Raw genomic sequence first — 22561 nt, forward strand, 5'->3', positions numbered from 1 at the left:
AAGAAAAGTGGCTTTGTTTTCAATAGACATTGTACCCGACCATTTTTGTAGTGATGTATTCTTTTGTTGAGCCATTTAACACTGACACACGTGAATCCTTCAAGCATAAAAAAGGCACATAATTCAAGGGATGAACTAGCTTTGTGTCCATAATTACAGGCAACTTGGAGGAATCCAGGAAATGTATGAAGAAATGAGGAGTGGCTCGAGACTTTTGAACAGTATTATGCAAGCTTCGAAATTAAACTTGACATATTTTTAATTACTAACCCAATTATTCTACAGCCAATATCCCTTACTCACAACTGTCTGACTGAATGACAAGGCCGATGGAGAGGCCCTGGTCCTTAAACTCAACTCCTTTTCCTGCCAATACTCTACTGTAAGTCTAACCTACCTGACAGTCAATCAACCATCAGACATCCAGTACTAATTAATCTCTAAACGCAACAGTCAAGAAGCCAGGGCAGAGGTCATTGCTTTTCAACGTTTACAATAAAATCCAACCCAAATCCAGGAAATCACACCAAGTTGATTAGATGTGTGTTTGATCCAGACACACATCACAGATGTTTATTGTTAAATTCTTTGTCCACCAAACAACACCACATCAGCTGTATAAGTTTGCCTGCCTGTACATCTTTGTGGCCGATGTGAAAGCGTTGCAGTGTTGTAGCAGCATCTACAGAAGGTTAAAGTGGTCTGGCAGATGTTTATATGTCTGTCTGTGGATAGATTTTGTCAGTGTAATTATATCTCTGCCCCAGATGCAGTGAAAACTGCACAAGTAGATATCCTCAACCCTTGTCTTTTCTATTGAGATACTTCTCAATCTCTCATCAGAATTGAACTTGCTCGCATCTTTTTCTGAGCTTCTTTTATGGTTTTAACAGTAATAACAGACTGTTGTCTTGAACCAGTCCAAGGCCACTCGAGGTCTAGACTGATTCTTCGTATTTCTAAATCTGTTGTTGTAGTTTCCTGTGTAATGTGGGCTATAAATTTTAGCAGAGCATGGAATGCTGTTTAATGTGGTGGCATTTTATCAGTGTTGGGTCAGTTTCTCATGCAGATGTCATGCTTTTTTTAGCTTATTTATGAGGCTGTGTATATGTTCTAAGGTATTCTACATTTACAACAAACCATTCCTTTCTCTTCCATATGAGCCACGCATGTCATCTCCTTAACTGTAATTATTATAGTACAAAAATTGGTAATATTTCACTGCTTTGCATTTTAAATGTATAGATCAGTTGTGAGGAGAAATTGTAGACGTGAGAACTCCAGTTACTCAGATTAAACAACAGTATTGTGATTTTAATTATTTTTAATCAACAGATTAAACATTTTATGTCACGTTAGCATCGATATCACAAAGAAGACACGCAGCTTCTCTTCACGCAGATCAGTGAGTCACTTTCACGTTGCTGAAGGCTTTTGTTCAGCCTGTGGTTTTCTGAGCTGCTTATAACCTGTTAAAACTCAGCCACTGCATTTCCTGTTAACTGGAAACAGCCATCCATCAGACAATTTGCAACATCCACGATGCTGCTTGTACTTTTTTTCATGTGAACTAAATGTAATCCTGTTCTGTCTGCAAAGATTACAAGATGAAGGAATATAAACTTTTAAGTCATTCAATCCATTTTGCCTGGTTATAATAAAACATATTTTGACACAGAGGGAGTTCACACAGTACCAAAAACACCCAGCGTTTATGCTTCTTTAAAACACAGATCACTTTAACTATGGTACTAAAACCATCTATAAAAAACGTAATATTCTCCTGTCTTCCTGTGTTTAGCTCATATCCATGCTCTCTGTGGGTCCTACGCTCCCTCCCTCCCCTCCCTGGATGCTCTGGTAGATGGACGCCATGTCGGCGTTGGATCTGATCTGGTTGGCGAAGTCGGCCATACTGGGGCTCCTCTCCACCTCCGGCACAGCCAGCAGGGCGGCGACAGCTCGCATGGCCGAGCGCCGCAGCTCCTCCTGCTTCTCAAACTCCTGCTTCACGGAGCCGGCCTTCACCTACAGGCGGTGGAATGTGACAGAGACTTTGTTTCAGTGCACAGTGATAATGTTAACTTTATCATTCAAATTACCCAACAGTTAACATACATGTGTCATCTGTTATCCAAGTAATTCCATATCTTTGCATTTCAATTCAATATATCAATCATTTTACTATATATCAATAAGACTTTGTGTCTGAGTTTGAGTTTACTTTGGTGGTACAGGTCGCTTTAAGTGGCTCCACTAGTCTGTCCAGTCTTTGAAGAACAGCAGCAGGACACAAAGACACCAGTCTAGCCAGCATCAAGAAGGTCAACATCTACAAGTCACAAAGAAAAACGCATGTGAGACACAAGGAAAACTAATTAATGGGACACTTGAAGGTTACAGGAGCAACTGCGCATACGCTGTGGTTTCTATAGTCAGAAACCTCTGTGAGGATGCAGTGTCTTAACACGTTACGACCCAAAGTTTTGTTTACAGAAGCCTCCTAAAACCTGAGAGTTTTCTGTCGTCTGTCTGTCTAAAGTTTGTCAAATCGAAATGCAAAAGCAGACTGTGAAGTTTAAGTATTTTCAGAAATGGTCGGTAGTTTATCTTTTTTATTGTGAAAACTGACCATTAAAGAAAGCAATCTGAGCTGCAGTTTCCTACTGATCAAGAGAAACAACTCAGATGTGATCTCACTATGTAAATCTTCAACATCATTTCTGCTCACTCTGATATCATAGTGGTCTTTGAGTCCTTCCTCTACATGATCCAGGAACTGCAGGACGTCCAGCCCCTCCAGGCAGCTGTCCAGTAGAGTGTACATACACTCAAACGCTGCTTTACGTACATCCAAGCCATCGTCCACAGTGTGTTTGAATGGACCCATCTCCACCTGCAGAACAAAAATAAAACAGTACGTCTGCACAGAGAAAACACATAAACACCAGCAGTTTCTCAGTCAGTCAACTGACCTCTCTGATGAGGTCCTTCCTGATCTGGGTCTCCTTGTAGAGGTGAGGCAGCACTTTTCCCAACAGGCCGCGGATCAGAGATGGTTTATTATGAGCTGCAGAGTTGAACATCACCAAGGCGACACGACGCACATTGATGTCGGTATCTTGTAGAGTTTTCAGGAAGTCCCCTGTCACACAGAGATTAAATCACTGCTTTAGGGAAGTGTTTCAGAACCAGTTTTTTCATTTTTTTGAGATCCATTTAGAATTTTAGAAGTTTTGATCCAAGCAAAGATAAACAAGTTCTGCCCTTTAGATCAGAGTGTTATGTGGGTCTCCAAACACTAAAACCATTAAAAAAATGTTCTCAGAATGAAGAAAAAGCAAAGCGAAGGCAGTTCTGTTTCAACAGCATCCGGACAGGAACTAACAGAAAAAAAGGACCGCTTAGAGAACAGAAAACCAGCTCAGACTCACAACACATCTGCAGTGAGAGGTAATGGGTAGAGGACCACGAGGCTGAGGCAAACACAGGTTCACCACAAATGAACAGTAGAAGAAGTGAAAATGTCGTCTTGTCTGATGAATCTTTTTCTGTTGATGCTGAAATTAGTTTTTTGTCTGAATCAGCAGCATGACTTCAAAGAGCGACCTGCTTTTTGTCAGTGGTCACGGTTTGAGTTCCACAGCCGGTCTGAGCATTGCTTCAAACCTAGATCTCAAAGTGAGGTTTATAACATCTTATAAAATGAATGCTGCCAGGAGGCCTGGTTCAATGTTAACATGCTGTTCCTAATAAAATAACCAGTGAATGTAAAGGCTGAGATGCTTCAATGTCTGTTTCAATGTGATTCCAAGGGCAGATTTTGAGATAATATAAATATTTAGTATTTTCAAACGAGGAATTCCTTTGCGGCTTGTGGTGTTTTTTTGTTTATGACTTACCTATGCAGTCTTTCAACAGTGAATCGATGGGAGCCGGATGGTCAACAATAGTGAACTTGATAGCTGTCACCACTGTGCTGCGAGCCAGAGGAGAACCTGCGAGGAGGCAAGTGGAGTACTGAATTAAGAATGTTTCCGGTTTGGGATGGTTTACATAAGCGTCATGAAGATCATTTTAGAATGATTTGCCCAGTTTCCTGCGACATATCCCATTACATCTTAACCTAAATACAATAGAGCTGAGTAGAGCAGCTCAGACTCACAACACTTTTTACTATGTAAAAAGGAAATGATGGCGCTACTTCCTATTAAAGAAACAGTAAATGGTTTGAAACCTACTGAGGCCTTATTTACACCAACTTTTATGACTGTATGACCTTTATGTTGTAGAGCAATTTAATTCTGGTTCAAACTATTGGTCAGATGATCCTTAAGCTTAGATACTGGTAAGACTAATACTGTATCTTCATATCATCTTGCTCAGAGTAGCTATATAAAGACAAAATTACTGATATACATCCACTCATACATAATTTACTCCTTTGCTTCCTCAAGAGTTTTCTGTATTTTTATCATATTTTGTTCCTTTGACTTGTTTTTGAATAAATTGTTTTTAAAAGTCTCAATATTCAAGCAGCTGAAAAAAGAGCATCTAAAATGTAAAGTTGCTTTGAAACTGCACAGCTCTGTATGCGATGTTGAATTAAAATGAGAGTTCATAAAAGACTGAAAGTCTACTCAACAGCCCTCCTACCAGCTTTAATTTGTTGTTTGAGTCTGGGCAGCAGTTGTGCAGGGTTGACTAAAGTCAGCTTTCCCAAACACTCAGCCACCAGGTTCCTGGTTCCTTCCTCCTGACTCTCACAGTGTTGGAAGAGCAAAGCCCAGATAGACTCCACATGGGCTGTGAGACTAGAGGCTGGACAGGCGCTGATCAGGGAGAGAAAAAAGGGATTCATCAAAGAGAGGAAATGCGAGTTTGAGTCTGACTTTAAAGGGAAATGCAAAGATGACTTCATTCAGTTTTTTTCCCATTAATTTTTCTGTGATTGGTTAAAAAAAAAAATTACTGGACAGAACGACGCACACAAAGTTGTCAATTTACAGTTTTGGTCACAAAAGAACAGAGAGCTGGGTTCAAAAGATATTTTTTATAAAGTCAAAGCGAAAACAGCAGACAATAAAAGAGCTATTAATTAAATCAATGTTGTTAATGTTAGTTAATGTATAATTAAACATGTTCTGTAAATGCTCAGTTACTCACATCAATGAACACTCACCTGATAACGTCTTTGAGGGAGTGTAGGAGCAGGTATTGTCTCCGTGGCTGAGCTGAAATCTCTTTCAACAGGAAGGGCAGGTACTCCTTCAGGCTCCCGACCGCCATGCTGCCTAAAGCGCAGGAGGCCGCTGTCTTCACCTGGAAACACAAACAAGATACTTCATCACAAGCATTCAGAAAATCTAAGGTTTAACTCAGTTTTCATACAGCAAGAAGCTCATTTGGTTGCAAGGGAGACAGACAACACTCCTCCTCTCACATCATTAGATTTATATAGACTCCTTAATTAGTTGTTCATTTTAAGGGATGTTTTTAATGAGGTTGGGTGTTTGCTATTGAATTGCACGTCTTATCCCTCTTTTATTTATATGAAACATATGAGAACAAGAAAAAGGTTTAGATTAAAATGTTTTATACTATTATGGAACTATGCACAGTGTCTTACCTCTTCATTGGTGGAGGAGAAGGCCTCCAAGATTACTCCCTGCACCTCCTTACTCGCTCCCAGACTGCCGCCACTCCTCCCCACCTCCCCCAGACACAACAGAGCCAGGACACGAGATGACTCTGGAGAGCCAGGATTCTTCACCTGAGGGGATGACAAAAGAGCTTCAATAACACAGAAACACAGCTTACTTCAACAGCAAAACAATTTCCCAAATTGGGATGAATAAAGTATTTATTTATCTATCTATCTATCTATCTATCTACCTACCTATCTATCTATCTATCTACTCCTGTCATTTTTCATAGTTTAACTCAATATGCAGAAAGACTGAAGTGGCTCAGAGTTTAACTCAATATGCAAAAAGACTGAAGAAGCTCAGAGTTTAACTCAATATGCAAAAAGACTGAAGAGGCTCAGAGTTTAACTCAATATGCAAAAAGACTGAAGAGGCTCAGAGTTTAACTCAATATGTAGTGTGTCTCTCTCGTGCAAATTCACACTTAATTCAAATAAAATGAATAATCTATATAAATGCATTGAAACAGACCTAGAGTGGAGCATCAGAGAGAAGGATGCAGTCACACACCTGTTGTATGAGGCTGGACACGGTGCCAGGTGTGTCTTTGGGAGAAGCTGAAGACAGAGCGGCCACACAGCGAGCGACAGAGTGATACGACTGCCTGTGAAGGATGCTGCTGTCCGCAGAGGACTTAGAGCTCTGAAATGGCTCGGTGAGAGACTTGAGCAACTGACTGGAGAAGAGAGGAATATTCATTCATTTGATTTATTCAATTCAATCTAGGTTGATGAACATCAGTTGAGTTAAACGTGATCTAAACAAGCTGGATTACAGCAAACTTGCTCATTTACATTCGTAGTCAATAATCAGGTTAAAAAACAAAAACAATACCAGCACATACGCACAAACAGATACAAAACTGGAGCATTTAGCATTTGGTATTTGGGGGCAATAACAAACTCAGACCAGTTACGTCTGATGAGGACTTTCTAAATGTGATCAAAGAGAGGCTTTAACAATGATGGCACTCTGTGTTCAGAGCTCATACATGCTCTCAAAACAAAGCCAAAGATAGAATCGAACTAAATCACCTTTTACTAGACTCACCTAGACTCAAAGGCATAAAGCTATTCACTTAAATATCTCTTAAAGTTTTGCTTTATACATAAAGTCCTGCCACAATGTTGATTTCAGCTACATGTTTTCCATACAAACTGTAGTGTATCATCTCTGGATGGTCGATCTGTTCACACACAGACAAATCTGAAAATGTGTTTTCCTTAAACTTTCCCTGTTGATATACTCCATAAGTCCAGGGTGTCGTGTTTGAAAGTGCATTTTTTCCTTTGTTTCCACGAACGGAGGCAAATGGATCAGCTTCCCCGCCACCTGAGGAGAGTCTGAACATAACATGCTGTCTGTTCTGTTTGGGTTTGGTCTCATTCTCCCTTGGTTGGCATCGAAAGGCCTGACTCAAGCTTATTTTTTGACAAATCTCCTGCAGAGCCGCAGAAGACATTACACATTTTTCTCGACTTAGCCTGTGATTAGTGAACTGATCTTTATCTATAGAATTTGTGGAGTTCCCCTTGAAAACTGCAATCACTTCAATATCAATGTTGTAATGCAATGCAGACCTGACTCAGAAGTGACTCAGACTGATGTTAACACACTCCAGACATGATAGAATCTGGATTGGTGACGCGAGGGGAGCTCTGATCAAGTTTCATTGTAATGTTTTATAATCTGTAATGAAATATAATGGCGTTTAATCACCTAAAGTGACTTCAACATTGTGGGTTTTGGAAGGATTTATGTCACTTGACAAAATAGCAGCTGTTTACAAGCCTGAGGGAAACACTGACATTTTAGATCATTTTATTTTTAAAGCTGGCAAAAAGTCACCTCTTAAACTGCGTGATCATTATCAGCTATTTAAAACCTTAGTGGGTCAACAAAAGTATTACAAACAAACCATTAGAAGTGATCAACCCTGAACAGCTTTCCCACCAGAATTCCCTTTTTTTTCCCAATATGGACACATATGTGCTCACCGTCACATGCCATCTTACCTATAACCCAGGTTAGTGGCCTTGGATTGTACCATCGCCTGAAGGAAGTCCAGTATGGCGACCAGCGCGCCACCCTGCAGCAGTGGTGAATGAATGAGTCTGAAGACTCCGGGCAGCACAGATGAGCTGATTTTAGCCAGAGAGGAGGGGCAGGCTTTGGCCAAACACGTCAGCAGGGTGATGGATACCTAAACAGAGTCATACAATGTCTAAAGTTCACCACAACATCGATAAAACATATGTTGGTTCAGAACATTGTGTTGTTGAAAGCGGACTCATCTGTCTGTTAGCAGAATACTTAAAAACTCCACTGGTACAGTTATTACCCACTCATGGAAAATAAAATATATCGTCCACCCTGGCTTTAAATTTACTTTATGACAAACTTTAATTTTATGAAGCTGGAAAGGCTTAAAAATTCATTTGTATCAGCTCTAATACTTTAAAGTTTTAATGGGAATAAGCATAGCTGCAGCCAAACTGAACCCGTCGTCAACATTATGAATGTGAATCAACTGTAAGCTTGCTCCTCTCTAAAGCCATGTCACACAGGCACTGCAGGACTGAAAACAGAGATGCTTTGTAGGGGCTGCATGTGAGAGCCCAACTATCATTTGCCCCTGACTTCATGCACAGGTCATCTCACTCAGAAAATTTATTGGAGCATTTACAGCAAGCAAGTGTGCATGCTAGTAAGAATCTGTATGTTGCGTTCCACTAGTTGGTAGTTGGTATTGTAGATCCATTTAAATACATGTGATCACGATACCAACACAAAAATAGTCCTATCTGTTATTCTTGACATGCCGTAAACAAGTCATTACCGTAACATACTTTTTGTCTCATATCCTGCGTCCTACACGTTCTACCCTGATGGAGAGGCTAGACCCAAGTGTTCACAGACTCCAGGAAATGTGCGGCATGCAGCTTAGCCCACAGACCAGTACACTGACGTCTCTCTAACCTCTCAGAGCTCCCACTAGAGACTCGAATGGCTTCATACGAGTATCATTACATATTCTGTAGTATTCCTATAGAATTACATAGAGAGGCTGATGTGTTTTGGTTGAGGTGGCACCAAAACACAGCCATTTTTAAAACATAGGATCAAAACAAATACTATTACTTCAGGAAACTACCTCAAAAGTCATGATCACGACCTACTAAATGTATACAAAACTCTTCCTTGCAAAAAGTCTGTATCTTGCTGTCAAATGCACGCATACAAACATTTTCCAACTATTTTCTGTGACTGTCTGAGAACTTTCAAGTTCCAGAAATCACCTTTTGGCATTATTTATCCTCCTGATGTTGAACTGCACAAGTTGTGAGCAGCATGAATAATGTGAGTACCTGAGATACATGCATGTCACTTTCATCCACCAGAGGGGGAAGCTCACTCAGCATGGGCTCCAGAGCTGCAGGCTTGATGCTGGCAGCGTGATGGGTGACCAGTGAAGTGAGACACGCCAGCGTGCCGAGCTTCAAGGCCCGCTGGTTCTTCCGCAAGAAAGATCCCAAAAGAGACAACGTCTCTGGCAGGATGGATGACAAGTCAATCTGTGATGACAAAGGAGGGCAGTCATTTTTATGCTTTTTAAAAAGTCAAATAAAAAATGTGCTGTTTATAACAAAAAGGTCCTACTGAACCTTGAATGGGGAAGCCGAGACGAGGGTGATGGTCCTAACCGCTGTGAGTCTTGTTATCTCATTTTTTAATCTCTCCAGAAAGATCGCCAAGACTCCCTGCAGCTCTGCCCCGAGGTGGTCGCCAAGATGACACACCATGTGCCCCATGCAGGAAATAGCCCTCTCCTTCACTTCCTGGTCAATGTCTGTTGCTTTGAGCCTCTTCATTGTTACTGAAAACACCTTGGGGGGAAACAACATTTTATGAAGAACAGGTGACAAAATAAAACACATCTGGGCCCAAACAATGGCTAAGCCAAGAAAATTAAGTGAAGGGACAAAAAACAGGAACAAATTATAGATTAAATACAACATGAAACAATGTAAACAAAAACAAACTCTTCCACTGTGGAGAACAGTCAATGAAAGGGCAATAAAGCCTGCCAGAATAATTCTAAATTTCTAATCGGATGTTCTGGAGGTAGCAGGGACCGGACTCCACCTAAGCAACATTGACAAGGTTCAGGCACATGTTTCATACAACCAATCTCTAATGCATGTGATTATTTACAGTCCATCAAAGAAGGTGAAACAAAAGAATAATTCTGCTTTATGTGAACAAAAGTATCTGCTTGCTTATGTTGAATTAACACCTGTTGGTATTTTTGTGTCCTGTCCCAGTGACAGCTAGGCTCCAGCCCCCTCGTGACCCTGAGTTGGATTCAGCGGGTATAGAAAATGGATGGATGGATGGTATTTTTGTACTGCATAACATTGCTTTCTGCAACTCTAACTGACCACATTTAATCACCTGCTTTTTGTGTTTGAATTAAAGTCACATTCCCAAATTTCTCTTTGATTATCATACAGGTGCCTTCACATTCAACACTGAACTTCTTGGCAACTAATCATGATTTTTCTAGTCATTTTTTAGTTCTTGGTATTCTTACAGAAGATGCATTCTATTTATGGTCTCTGTTGGTTTTCCTATTCTAACAGTGCCTTTTGTTCCGTTAGCCCATTAAGTCATTGAGATCTTTTGTTTGCTCTTCATGGACTGGCTCCAGCACACTTTGTCCTGCATTTGGATCCTCCTCATTTTCTCTGTGGATTGTGACAGTTCCATTCGATCAAAGAAAAGCTAGAGCCCGACTCCCTCCGAAAGGAGTGTGTTTGCATATGCACTCTCATGACAGAGAGCTTGTGAGCAGGAAACACAAGGAAGCTCACGAGGGAGAGAGAGTTCTTCTGTTCTGTTTGCTAGTGTTTTCAGGTTTAAGATATTGTATTTTCAAACTTCAATCTGATGTTCTCCTGATTCATATTCCTCGTTTTGCTCCATAGGAGATTTGTCTTTGTTTACAGTCTATTGTTATTTTCTTGACAAATCACCCAGATTAAAACTGTAAATTTGCATTTCTGCAATTGTCTCAAACTGTCAGTGATAAAACATAAATCCCTCCTCTGTTGTCTTTCCAAAGTAAATACAACTCAAAGACAGAATTACAACATTTGTAATTCAAATCATCTCTTGTTGCCGTGTTTTCCTTATATAAATCATAATCATTAGACTCTCCCAGGAGGGCCCACCTCCAGCTTCAGAGCCACTTGGTGAACCATGATAACTGTATTGTATAGAAAATTAAAAACCACCAGGAGGATTCAGAGCATAAAATTAAAACTCCACAGATCAGAGAAAACAGCCGTGAGCCCTCGTACCTCCTTGACGAACGGTTTGGGGTCAAATGGTCCAGCTATGGCTGTCTGTCCCTGTGGCCTCATCACTTTGACCAGCTGCTGGGCGACCAGCAGAGCCTCCGAGGTGATCTTATAGAAAGTGTCCTCAACGCACGCCAAGACCGCAGGCAGCAGCACCTGCAGGGACCACAGCAGAGACGGCAAAAAGAAGCATTACACAATCAGCCAAAGCTCTTTTTTTTTGTCAAAAGTACACAGAGTACTCTGTGTTTGTACTTCTAACAGTGCAGAATATCTATGATGTCATTGGAATAAAGCCTTTCGATTGTTTTATCAGTCTTTTTTTATCAAAGTGATTTCTATTTTAGTTAAAGCTAAATGAAAAACCTTTTCAACTGATGAATCCCCTGTAGCTTAAAGGGAGGATCAGAGCTCACTGCTTCACTTTTGTAAGAAGCTATGAAAGCTGTTTTTGTCCTTCTCCACTCAAAACTGTCCACTCAGATGCCCCGGTAACAATCTATCACTTAAATTAAAAAGAATGAGACAACTGAAATAAAATGTTTGACTGCACAGCTTATTTTTGGCTTAATTTCACCAGCAAATCGTAGTTTTAAACATTAAAGCTGAGCAAACATTTAAAAAAAAGCATTAAAGGAGGTTTGAAGAACCTGCATGTGTGGCTGAAAGGCTTGTGGAGGGTGGGAGACGAGAAGGACGTGGAAGAAGGAGAGAGCATCGATCCTTATGGTGGAGGAGGTGGACTTGTCTGTCAAGGAGAAGATGATTCCTGGAGGGTGGAGGGATGGAAAAGGAGCAAAAGAAAGAAAAACAGATGGAGAAGGAGAAAAGCAGGGAAAAGAGAAAATGAAGCAGCTGTGGGAGAAGACAAATAGATGTTTGTGGGTTTTTATGGAGAAGAAGAGACAGCACAAGAAAAGAAGTTGTACAATGTAATGTGTGTGTACTTGTTTATGTTTGTGAGGAAAACTGGAGTTTTAGACCACAGGAGGGAGCACATTAATGTGAAGTTAGTAAATGTTTTAGGGTTTCTGTGTGTGCATGCATATACCAGGTATTAGAGCAGGGATATGCTCTTCCAGGGCTCCAGGTACAGTGTGAGTGAGCTCAGTGAGAAGACAGAAGCAGCCCTGCCGAGATTTAATACTCTTCTCCTTCAACTGTCTGTGCAGAGCCTTCACGATCACTGGAATCTGGATACAGAGACACACACACACATTTACACACTTTAAAGGCCAACTTCCATCGTCATTTCATTAATATTGCTGTGTTCACCATTGTTATTGAATGCATTAGGCGTCGGTTCTGTTTAAAAAAAACGTTATGATTGCTTTGTTTCAAGCTGTTTTTGTGGGCAGGAAGAATGGCTTGATGAGATACGACAGGGTTTTCCGGTCCTTCTCATGCATATCCGTGACGCGATAATGAGGCGTCTCTGATTGGCTCCCCCCCATGAATGAATGAATGAACCCCCCTCCTCCCCGCTCTGTGTGTATCCGAGAGCCTGCAAGTTTTTTTTCAACTCAAAACCTGTCGAAGATCAAACTTAAACACAACCCATGCGTTAATAATTTAATCAAGCGTTTTCCTTAACCAATATGTTTCACGTCACACGTCAATGTTGCAAAATGTAGGCCTATAGGGCTCGGGCACGTGACGTCACTACGTGAGCGGCGGCCATACTGGAGGCTCAGAACTGCTTTGTTTACATTGTTTTCCACTGCGCGCAGACGTACTCCCGCCTGGTCTCGGAACTTTCTTCGTTGGTTTATCTATTTTACTTATTGTCTTTGCCACTATGGTCGCACGTTGCTGTGTCGTGGGGTGCAATAGCGTAAGCTGTGACAGGAATGGGGGGGAAATCGTAAATGGTTTATCTTTTTACCGGTTTCCTGCTTGGAGGCGCACCCACGGAGACCAAGTGTCTGAGATAACAAAGCGTCGTCGACTAGCATGGATCGCTGCTGTAAGACGACCAAGCATAACTTTCCACTCAATCCCGGTGTCGATGAGAGTGTGTTCTCTGCATTTTCATTCTGGTAAGTTACAGACTTTTGTGTGCTGAGGTAAAGATCCCCGCCTTCACAAGAGGACACTGTCAGTTGGAAGCAAGGGATGTCTCAATGGGTTAAAAGCGGAGGACAAATTTCGTGTGTATGCATGTATACATGACAATAAATCTGATCTTAATCTTAATTTAATGTGGAAAATACAAGGAAAATTGCCCATCTCCAAATTCACATGGAAAGGGCGATTGGAACTGTCAGAAACAATACACCTTTTTGTCAGCAAAAGTACCTATCAACATAGTTTTGCCATGCGAAGGTGAAGACAAAACATTCTTTGACAAGATTGTGTCTGTATGTTGTACTCTGACCACCATGAGCAGGAGTGTTGTGCAAAGTTGAAGTCGTCTGAAATAAATATGCTTTGAGATACAGCCAAGTGTGTGTGTTTCATTATTTCTTTACAAGTAGAGTAACATGACAAAAGTGTAAAGTGTCATTAGAATTGAAACTGTTGCAAAGTATAAGCACTGACACCACATACTATATACGCAATTATGTCCGAAAGGGTGAATTTAGGCAGTAAATCTTCGTCGACAATCCATTCCTTGCTCGGTATTTCATAAGGGTCCAGTCCGTTTATAACGCCAATCTTCTGTATGTACCGATCTCTGGCTTCCTTCTGTAATGTATCCCGGTATATCCCACATCCTTTCTTCGATTTTAACATGCTTTTCTCTCACTTTTCTCTCACTGTTTGGTCCTTGATCTCCGTCTTGCCTCAGGGTTTGTTTACGAGATTGAGCCTCCAATATGGCGACCATATCCCAGAATGCAACGCGTGTGCCCGAGCCCTATACAGCGCAGCACTGAAAATCGCGCGGCAGAAGTAGTGATTGTGGTAGACTGCAGAGATTGTTCGTGGCGTGGAATATACAACCAAATTTGAAAAGGCACAAACCCATTTTTGAATATTTCAAAGCAAAAGAAGTAAAAAGCACAGCATCATCTGATGGGACAGCTGTGCCCCAACCTTCAACTGTGGACCAACCAAGCAACAGAAGCCCCTTTCACACTGAGGAAGAACCCGCGTTTAATTCGCAAATTTAGCGTGTCCGCTGTTCCTTTCACACTGACGACCCGGGCTGCAGTGTCAACTCGACTCGCCTTTCGACCCACGTCGGACCCTAGTCTTTTTGCCGAGCCGAGTTTGGTGTGAAAGCAATTGACGCGGGTCGGACGTGGGCGTGGCGTGACGTGAGGAGTTTAAAAGACAGAATGGACAGCTGATTCAGAACAACAGCGACAGGTGAGGACAAGTTTCACTCTGTTTTACATCAAGTTACACAGGTCACCTAATACGCTAAGCTTTCACATTGCTCGACGCGGGTCGAAGTGGCAATTTGGACCCGCGATGGTAGCGGGTCTCAGTGTGAAGGGCTAGTGACGAATGTTCTTCAACTACTACGCTAACCGAACCAAACCTCGCTGAGGCTAGCCATGGGCACTGTTCAAGTGAGTGCTGCACGGATCTTACAACGCCTCATCAACCAAGCAATCCCGATGTGCTAAAAAGAACCAGGAGGGTGCAAGGGACAGGTTCTTCACAATGATAGGCGCTTCAACCAGCGTGATTTCGGAGTAGTGGTGGACATTGAGAGGCTACTAGTGACAGCTGGGGACGGGGATGAGGTGACACTCCCATCATCCATTACGTCTCTATACAAAGATTTTGACTTTGATCAACTCTGCGCACAGTTGCGCATGTTGCCAGACACAATTAAGACATCTACACTTCAAAATGACAAACTGTCAGTGAGAGTCATAAGCAATGCAATGAATGCTGTTCCTGTCGCTAAAGACCTGCAGCCCGAAGTACACAAACTTCTGAAACTTTTTTTCACCATCCAAGTCAGTACCGTATCAGCAGAGCGTTCGTTTTCCACACTTCATAAGTCAATGGTTTTATTAGCACCGCCGTGTGCACTCTTCTTTGTTCAATGTTTTTATACTGCATTGTTCTGATACAAGCGAGTTTAAGTTGAGTTAACATCTTACTGAGGTGCTTTTGTTGTGTATTGTTGACTGATTGAGCATTTTACTCTGCACGGTTATGTGCTGGCATGTTGTGGGCTAAAGTCATGACCATTGATTCATCTATGTAGGGCAGGCTATAGCCTTCTGTGCTGTGTTGACTGTTTGGACATTTAAAGTAAAATCATCTCTCGCCCAGCTCTGATAAAACAGCAAGCATATTCCCATACATTCCTCTGACCAAGCACCACAGAACGTGCACTTTTCTGGGTTCAGTGTTTCTCATAGTGCTTTAGTACTGGTACAAGCAAGCAGCTTCAGTTGCGTTACCACCGATGTACCTTTCTTGTGCATTTTATTCTGCGCTGTTCTGTGCTGGCTGACCTGACTGATGGCATTACGTGCGTGTCCGTGTATACTGTGCATAGCCTCGGCTATGCATTATGTCCGACCTAAAATTTTGGTGACCCCCTCTTGCGATTGTGGCCCCCCCTTGTTCAAACACGTTCCGCAGTCTATGTAATTTGCCATGGTGGCTATGAAGTCTCCGTGTGCAGCGTTAGCATTTTAGTATTAGGTTAGCCAAGGAAAGGTTTTTTTTTAGCAACTCCTGAAAATAACATTCTGTATATGCTCAGTGTCAAATGTAGTTGATGGAAAGGTGGTAGTGAGAGGCTCGATGAGGAGGAATGAGGAGCCCCACAGACTACAGGTTTCTGCTTAGTTATAGGGCCCGTCCGAGGGGGGCGGGTTTCCCATGGGCGGGCATAATCCCAAGTGGGCAACGCCTTTTTTTCAGTGTGACGTAGAATGTACAGGCTTTTTTGATTCGCTCGTGGCTCTGCATTGTTTATGTAAATTCGGGAACACAGCCTGTGGAGGTGACGCAACACTTGGAAGCCTAGTATGTGTATGTAACTAGGGGTGACCCTCCCTTTTTCAGAAGGAGCGAGTAAAACCGGTTTTTAGTGGAAGTTGGCCTTTAACTCTATAAATAATGTGTCGGGCTGTATGAAATAGGTTTGTAAATATCAGTAGATTCTGCAAAACCCTGTTATTTTGTAAGCCTGGTTCAGTACCTGTTTTTTCAGCAGGGAAACTGCTGGCTCCTCCTCCCTGCTCACCCCTGGGTCTGAACCGGCCACGATGAGGCCGTGGTGACCTGAACCCGTGCGAGTTTGTCTCAGCAGTGCTGAAAAAGCAGCGAAGACGTCGGCCCTCACGTTCTCCTCACGCTCTTTGAATCGGGCCAGCAGAGCGGGACAGATGGAGGAGTAGAAGGAGAGAAGGAGGTCTCTGCGGGTGCTGATCAAAGCCTCCAGACACTTGATGGCTGAGCGGCGCACCTTCCAGCTCATATCATCATCATCGCTGTACTCGTCGTCTGATTCTGGATGGAGTCGTGACATGAGATGCGACAGCAGTAATTCATACATAAAAACCAGTCATTTTTAAATCATCTGTATAAAGTTCACATGAGGCTCGTGACTGCAAGATGTTGCTCAGTCTATATACCAACAAACCCAAGCGAATAGCTGATTTTATGTGAAGACTTCTGACAAAATACCTGCAGAACTTTTTCTCAGACTCAGCAGAAATTTTATCTAACAACAAACTCTTTTTCAAGGGGAAGAGCAGAGACAAAAACATCCTTATAAGCACATTCACAGAAAAGTATTTGCTTTCTCTTTAACATCTTCCTGCTGAATGTCTGTCTGTCTGTTGGACAGGCAGTTCTCACAAACCTTCATCAAGTCCGTCCTCGATGTCCATGCTGTCCTCGTCCTCCTCCTCACTGCCATCGTAGTTGTAGTTTGGGTCAAAGGTCATGAACTTAAGGCAGAGCTGAGTCACTGAAGCAACATGAGGCGACATCTCCTTTGGACACCTGCCAAACAGTGTTAAAGGCATGGTGGGACATGATGTCTCAGTGTGGAAATTACAACGTGGAGTCAGCATAAAATAAATCTTTAAATTCTTATATAAAGACTTATAGTTCGGGCAGAGTTAGCTTTAACTCTGGGGCTCGTTGGGGTCAGACAAGCAGAGGTTGTGGCTATGGTTATGGAAATGTATGTTTTCTGAGGTGATGGAGACAATGTGTTTGTGTCTGTCAGTGTGCTCACCTGCGTATAAAGGCATCGAAGGCCTGGAAACAGTACTCTCTGAGCTCATCATCCTCCACACTGGTGAATTTCACCACCATCGGGATCAGTTTCTCTAAATGTTCACCTACAGCACACACAAAGGTCGAGGAACAAAAACTACAGTTAAGATTAAGTTATAAAATAAAAAATGATCTCTGTTTTGTATCTTAGTCTAAAGTTTGGTTTTGGTTGTTCTCTGTTTTTTTGTGGTTTTCTTATACTCTATTGTTTGTAAAAAGGTTCCCTTTTTATGTTTATTTGACATTTGCTTCACTTTCTGTTTTATTTAGTAAGAATTTTACCTAGTTTTGCTTCCAGCCCAGGTTTCAGCTACGGATCAACATGTACTTAATCACACTCTCCCACCTCAGGCCTGTCCTGACGTAAGATTTCTTCTACAGAATTAGTGTAACCTAAAACCCCATACCAGTCAGTCTGCATGGATGGAGGGGAGATAGAGACTGTTCAGACCTGCAAATACCTGGGGGTGGTGCTGGATAATAAACTGGAGTGGTCTGCCAACATAGACGCAGTGTACAGGAGGGGCCAGAGCCGTCTCTTTTTCCTGAGACGGCTCAGGTCCTTCAATGTCTGCAGTGATATGATGTGCATGTTTTATAACACTATCATTGAGAGTGTACTGTTCTGTGCTGCTGTCTGCTGGGGGAGTTGCACTACAGACAAAAACTGTAGGCGCCTGGACAAACTGGTGAAAAAGGCTGGTTCTGTTGTAGGCAGAAGGCTGGACCCTCTCAGTGCTGTAGTGGAGCAACGGATGAGGAGGAAATTGTATTCTGTTTTGGAGAACAATAAACATCCTCTCCACAGCATCCTGGCACAGAGGAGCAGCTGCAGTGAGAGGCTCATCTCTCTGCGCTGCAGGACTGAGAGGTTCAGAAGGTCCTTTGTTCCCACAGCCATAAGGCTTTATAACAGTGACTGCTGAGTTCTTCTCAAATTGATTGATTTATTTTTTTTATTATTTATTTGTTTATTTAATCATTTATTATTATTAGTTAGTAGTAGTATTTTTTACTGGAATTGGTATTATTATTATTGTTGTTGGTACAATCATTGTAAATATTTAGAAAAATGTTGAGCTACTTGACTAATTTGAATAAAGTATTTTTCTATTTCTATTTCTATTCTAACCAAATTTATTCACAATAACTACAAACTATCTACAGACAACTCCTCTTATTTCTTTAGCAGCTGAATTACACTAAAACAGTAGGTTGGAGGATTATGTAAGAATAAAAGGTTTGACTAATCTTCATAAAGAATGATAGGATTTTGTCAATGTTTATTACTGACAAAATATCACTGTTTTACTTTTTTAATATCACAATTATTATCAATGCCAATATATCAGGTTTCCCTTGTTTCTTCTCAGATCATTGTCACCGTGAGTCTTTGTATGTCTGAATCCTGATGTATGTCTGATTTTCTCATCTAGATTCACTGCCTTTGGAGGAGTGAGCCTACATTTAAGTCCTTCGTTATAACTACACTAACCATAATAGGACATGTTCACCATAAAATGACCAACCTATTGGCAGAAAGCAGCTGTAATGCTAAAGAGGACGTGAATGTGTAGATCCTGACATTACAGTCCAACCAGGCTCATCCAGACATATAATCCCCATCAGTGTTACAAAGTAAATCCTCACTCAAACTGCAGTATATTTTTCCCATTTGACATTTAATCCACCGTGAATTAAGCAGCAGATCTCACCAACTCGATGGCCACCCTGCCGACTGACAGTTGCCAAGCACTGGATGTACGTCCTCGTCATTGATGCGGCCGGGCCTTTTGACAACTCTGTCAACAGGTGTTCGGTTAGCTGTGAGAAGAGGGCGTGGCTACAGCAGGGCACCAGGTGACCGAGAGCCAAGATGGAGCGCTTGCGGACCGCCATTCTGGGGCTCGTTAGCTGATGGAGCATGCAGATAAAAGAGATATTGGACAAATTAAGCTATGATCAGATACGCTGAAAGAAATTCAGTAGAGAGAAAAAGATATGCAAGCAGGAGACAAAACCAACAGGCAATTAGTTTTAAATCCTCACGTGTCCTTACATTCCTACATCACAGCTTTACCAGCTGCTGCTTTCATCCCTCAAGTTGAAATGTCCAAACCATTCCCACACTCCACCTCTTACCAAACTAACTTCAACCGAATGTCTTTTTCATATCTGTAGCTTATCTGGCATTTACTCCCCTTGTATTCCAACTCACCAACTCTTTGTTGGTGCTGGCAACAAAGCACAGCGGTGAAGAACCACAGCGGTGAAGAACCCTACCAGCTGAACGTTATTGCATTTGTCCCTCTCCAGCTGTACTTTATCTGGCTAAATGTTTCTTACCTGAGGCAGCAGGCTGGAGAGGAGAGAGCTGTGGAAACTGACCAGGGCGCCACTGAGCCTGCAGGGAAAACCAAAACACTCCAATCATTTGTCCAACATGACACGACATCCCAGCTTTACAGGAGTGTATTTGAAGCCACTTCTTTAACTGAGACCTTTCCCTGTGTGGATTAGAGCAGAACGTATTTACCTTCCCAACATGTCCGACAGGATGTCCAGGGCCTCTAACTGAACAGAAACGTCTTCTTGTTTTCCCAAAGCGCCAATCAGCTGGGAGGTTATCTTCTTACATACACTGGCTGTCAGAGTCAAACCTGTCAACGCATGTGGAGCCCAGAGGAAGATTTAAAAAGAAACATCGCTCATAAACCCCAAACAAAAAATGTTGCACCTGTTCTGGCTGCTGTCAAAAACACTCAGATTTTATTACACCTACTCTTAAAATCTACAAGACTTTGAGGATTTAATGTGCAATAACGTAAAAGGTGAAAAGGCCAAAGTGGAGGAGAAGCTCTGCAATCATAGTGAAGGAGAAAGATATTACAATGAGTTTATTGGTTTGTATTTGGTAAAAAAGTCTATCGTCTCACCGTGAACTTCAGATTAATTCCCGGAAAATATCCAAACATAATCCTGTTTTCACATTACAACATGCGTTCGACATAGGATCAACACTTCTGAATCCTGTCGGTCACCTTCTCTAGCACAAGGAGACAGCTGAGGCAGCAGTCGGCCCTCACCTGACGAAGACAGAGGCAGCTCCGCAATCACAGCCTTCAGGCCCATGCTGGAAATGTCCCTCAGCTGCTCTTTGTCTGACATCATGTTTGAGCACAGAGTGTCCACCATCGCCTCCACCTGGGGCTCCTTCACCTTACTCACCAGAGGGGCAAGGCTAAAAACATTAAAAAAAACATGAAGAAAGCATAGACAACATTCAAGATAAAGTTTTAATATGATACATCTGGAAGTCTGTGTGAGGTCTGAATGATGCTGTAATGGACGGTTGTATAGAGGCAGAGTCGCCCTCCATCCTGCACAACCTGCAGCAAATAAGACGACTCACTAATGAATGAGGGTATTTGTTAAGTTTTACCATTTCACAGCCAGGTTCTGCACCTCTCCGTTCTTGTCCTCCAGCAGTTTGAGCAGCATGGCAACCACTTTCCTCTCGCTGTCCTCATCCAGTTTAATGCTGTCCTTCTGCAGCTCCAACATCAGGTCATTCGTGGCCATAAACCTGGACACAGCAAATACAAGCGCACAAAGACTGAGGTAAGGAAAAATACTCACAGCTGAAACAAATCTCATTAAACATGAAGAAAAAATTGAACACGAATCCGGTAATTTAAATAAAAAAGACCTCAGACCTAACAGCCAGGTACATCATAACTAATTAATCAAATCAATAATTTTTTTAACAAAATATGCCACCAACTTATCTGTTTTCGTCTCCAAATTGAGAGTTAAATGCATTTTCTTTGTCGTGTGACCGTTACCTTAAAGTAATACTAAGGAAGTTGGCAATTTTCTGCGCTTTGGCTCCCCCGACAGTTGTGAGACGTAACACTGATGTCATACACACAAATCTTCCTGTGAGTCCTTCACATGTACAGCCGTACGCATTCATTTGTTATCATGCAGAGGCCACAAAGACGCCATCAAACGCCCACAAAAACATCATGTAACCGTAAAGCAAAAACAATGGGGGTGCAGGGTTGAAAACTCAAGTAACGAACTGCGGTATCTCAGCCCCCAGGAGCTCTGGGGCCATTTCAGGCCCAGCAATATGCATAAAAAGGGTCAGTGTGCTTCAATACGAGTCAGAAGCACACAGGTTTAAGATTCACATAGTCACAAACTGTGCTGAGAAACTTTTAAAAGTTTCAAAATAATTCAAGTTAATACGCAGGACTCATCAAGAGTTACCAGTAAAGTTTAAATGCAAAGGCCATCACACTTGATCCTCTGTTCAGCATCTGTCACGTTGTTTCAACTGGGTCATTTCTCACCTAATATTAGGACCTATATGTAAATCACAATGATGTTTTTGGTCATATTTGTGAAAAAATATAAAAGATTTAAAGGGTTCACATACTTTAAAGCACTTGTATATGATAGTAATCTGAATTAATTTGGGTTTTGGGCTGTTTGTTGAAAAAAAGTGGAAAGTAATAACACTGACACTATCTCTACACATTTTCCTACCAATATATAGAAGGAACAAAGAAATGAAAACGAAAACAATCTATGTGGTTATATTTCTACTAAAAGCAGGCTTAAAGTGTTATTGTCTGCTTCCAGAAAAGTTTTTAAAAAATTCCTTTAAGACAGAAATGAAGTGCCCACAGTGTAATAAGATGCCACACGCTTTACATGAGTTCGACTGAAATGTGTCATCTCACTGTCACAGCTGCTCAACTGTTTCTTACTGTACCTGAAATCTTTGTCAGTGGATGTCATTTTCTCCAACAAGTTGGAGATGTGGTAGGACACACTCGACATCGTCGTACTTTTACAGCTGACACGCAAGCAAACTTTAAAATCTGCGGTAAAGTAAGGAAACTGGGGCAACAGATTCACCCTGACAACATGGCGTGACTGGTGGGCAGAGAGGGGAGCTAACGGCCGCTGGAACCTGACACTCGGTGGGTTCGGATAAAAATAGACGTTGGGAGAGTGTTTAAGGTTTATACCTCCCCCGTGTGGACATATGGGGTATCACAGCGGAGTCACCTCTTGCCATAAAACACGATATTTTAATCGTTAATAAATGTAAACATCAGAAGCTAGCTCTACAATTAACTATCTTCATCTTCTTGTATTTAAAAAAACTGTCAATTTTATTTTATTTTATTTTATTTTCAAACTTCAAGTGAAACAATCAAGTCCGAAAAGCCCGTGCGATTAAAAGAAAAAATACAATTAAAATTT

General features: G+C 41.8%; 1 protein-coding gene across 1 annotated transcript; it reads right to left on the reverse strand.

The window, feature by feature from the left end:
* Window positions 1-1318: 1318 nt before the first annotated feature.
* Window positions 1319-22262, reverse strand: cand2 (cullin-associated and neddylation-dissociated 2 (putative)). Its single transcript, XM_075461783.1, has 24 exons — window positions 22065-22262; window positions 20724-20867; window positions 20368-20522; window positions 19818-19941; window positions 19628-19685; window positions 18997-19195; window positions 17241-17346; window positions 16860-17002; window positions 16194-16504; window positions 12126-12267; window positions 11725-11843; window positions 11075-11230; window positions 9377-9598; window positions 9080-9286; window positions 7727-7914; window positions 6222-6387; window positions 5633-5776; window positions 5186-5325; window positions 4660-4835; window positions 3906-4001; window positions 2979-3148; window positions 2735-2899; window positions 2228-2335; window positions 1319-2031 (listed from the first exon to the last, which is right to left on the reverse strand). The coding sequence occupies exons 1-24, from the start codon at window positions 22130-22132 to the stop codon at window positions 1801-1803; spliced, it is 3738 nt and encodes a 1245-aa protein (XP_075317898.1). The 5' UTR covers window positions 22133-22262; the 3' UTR covers window positions 1319-1800.
* Between the last annotated feature and the right edge of the window lie 299 nt (window positions 22263-22561).

The sequence above is a fragment of the Odontesthes bonariensis genome, chromosome 3 (genome assembly GCF_027942865.1).
Source record: "Odontesthes bonariensis isolate fOdoBon6 chromosome 3, fOdoBon6.hap1, whole genome shotgun sequence".
NCBI classification, from domain to species: domain Eukaryota; kingdom Metazoa; phylum Chordata; class Actinopteri; order Atheriniformes; family Atherinopsidae; genus Odontesthes; species Odontesthes bonariensis.

Bases quoted from the DNA above. Each gene is read 5' to 3' on its own strand.
- cand2 (XM_075461783.1), bottom strand. From the start codon at position 22,132: ATGTCGAGTGTGTCCTACCACATCTCCAACTTGTTGGAGAAAATGACA. The intron at 17,347-18,996 runs GTGAGATCTGCT...TGTGTGCTGTAG, and splicing joins GCAGGGTGGCCATCGAGTTG to GTGAACATTTAGAGAAACTG. The intron at 17,003-17,240 runs GTGAGCACACTG...ACTGTTTGGCAG, and splicing joins TTCGATGCCTTTATACGCAG to GTGTCCAAAGGAGATGTCGC.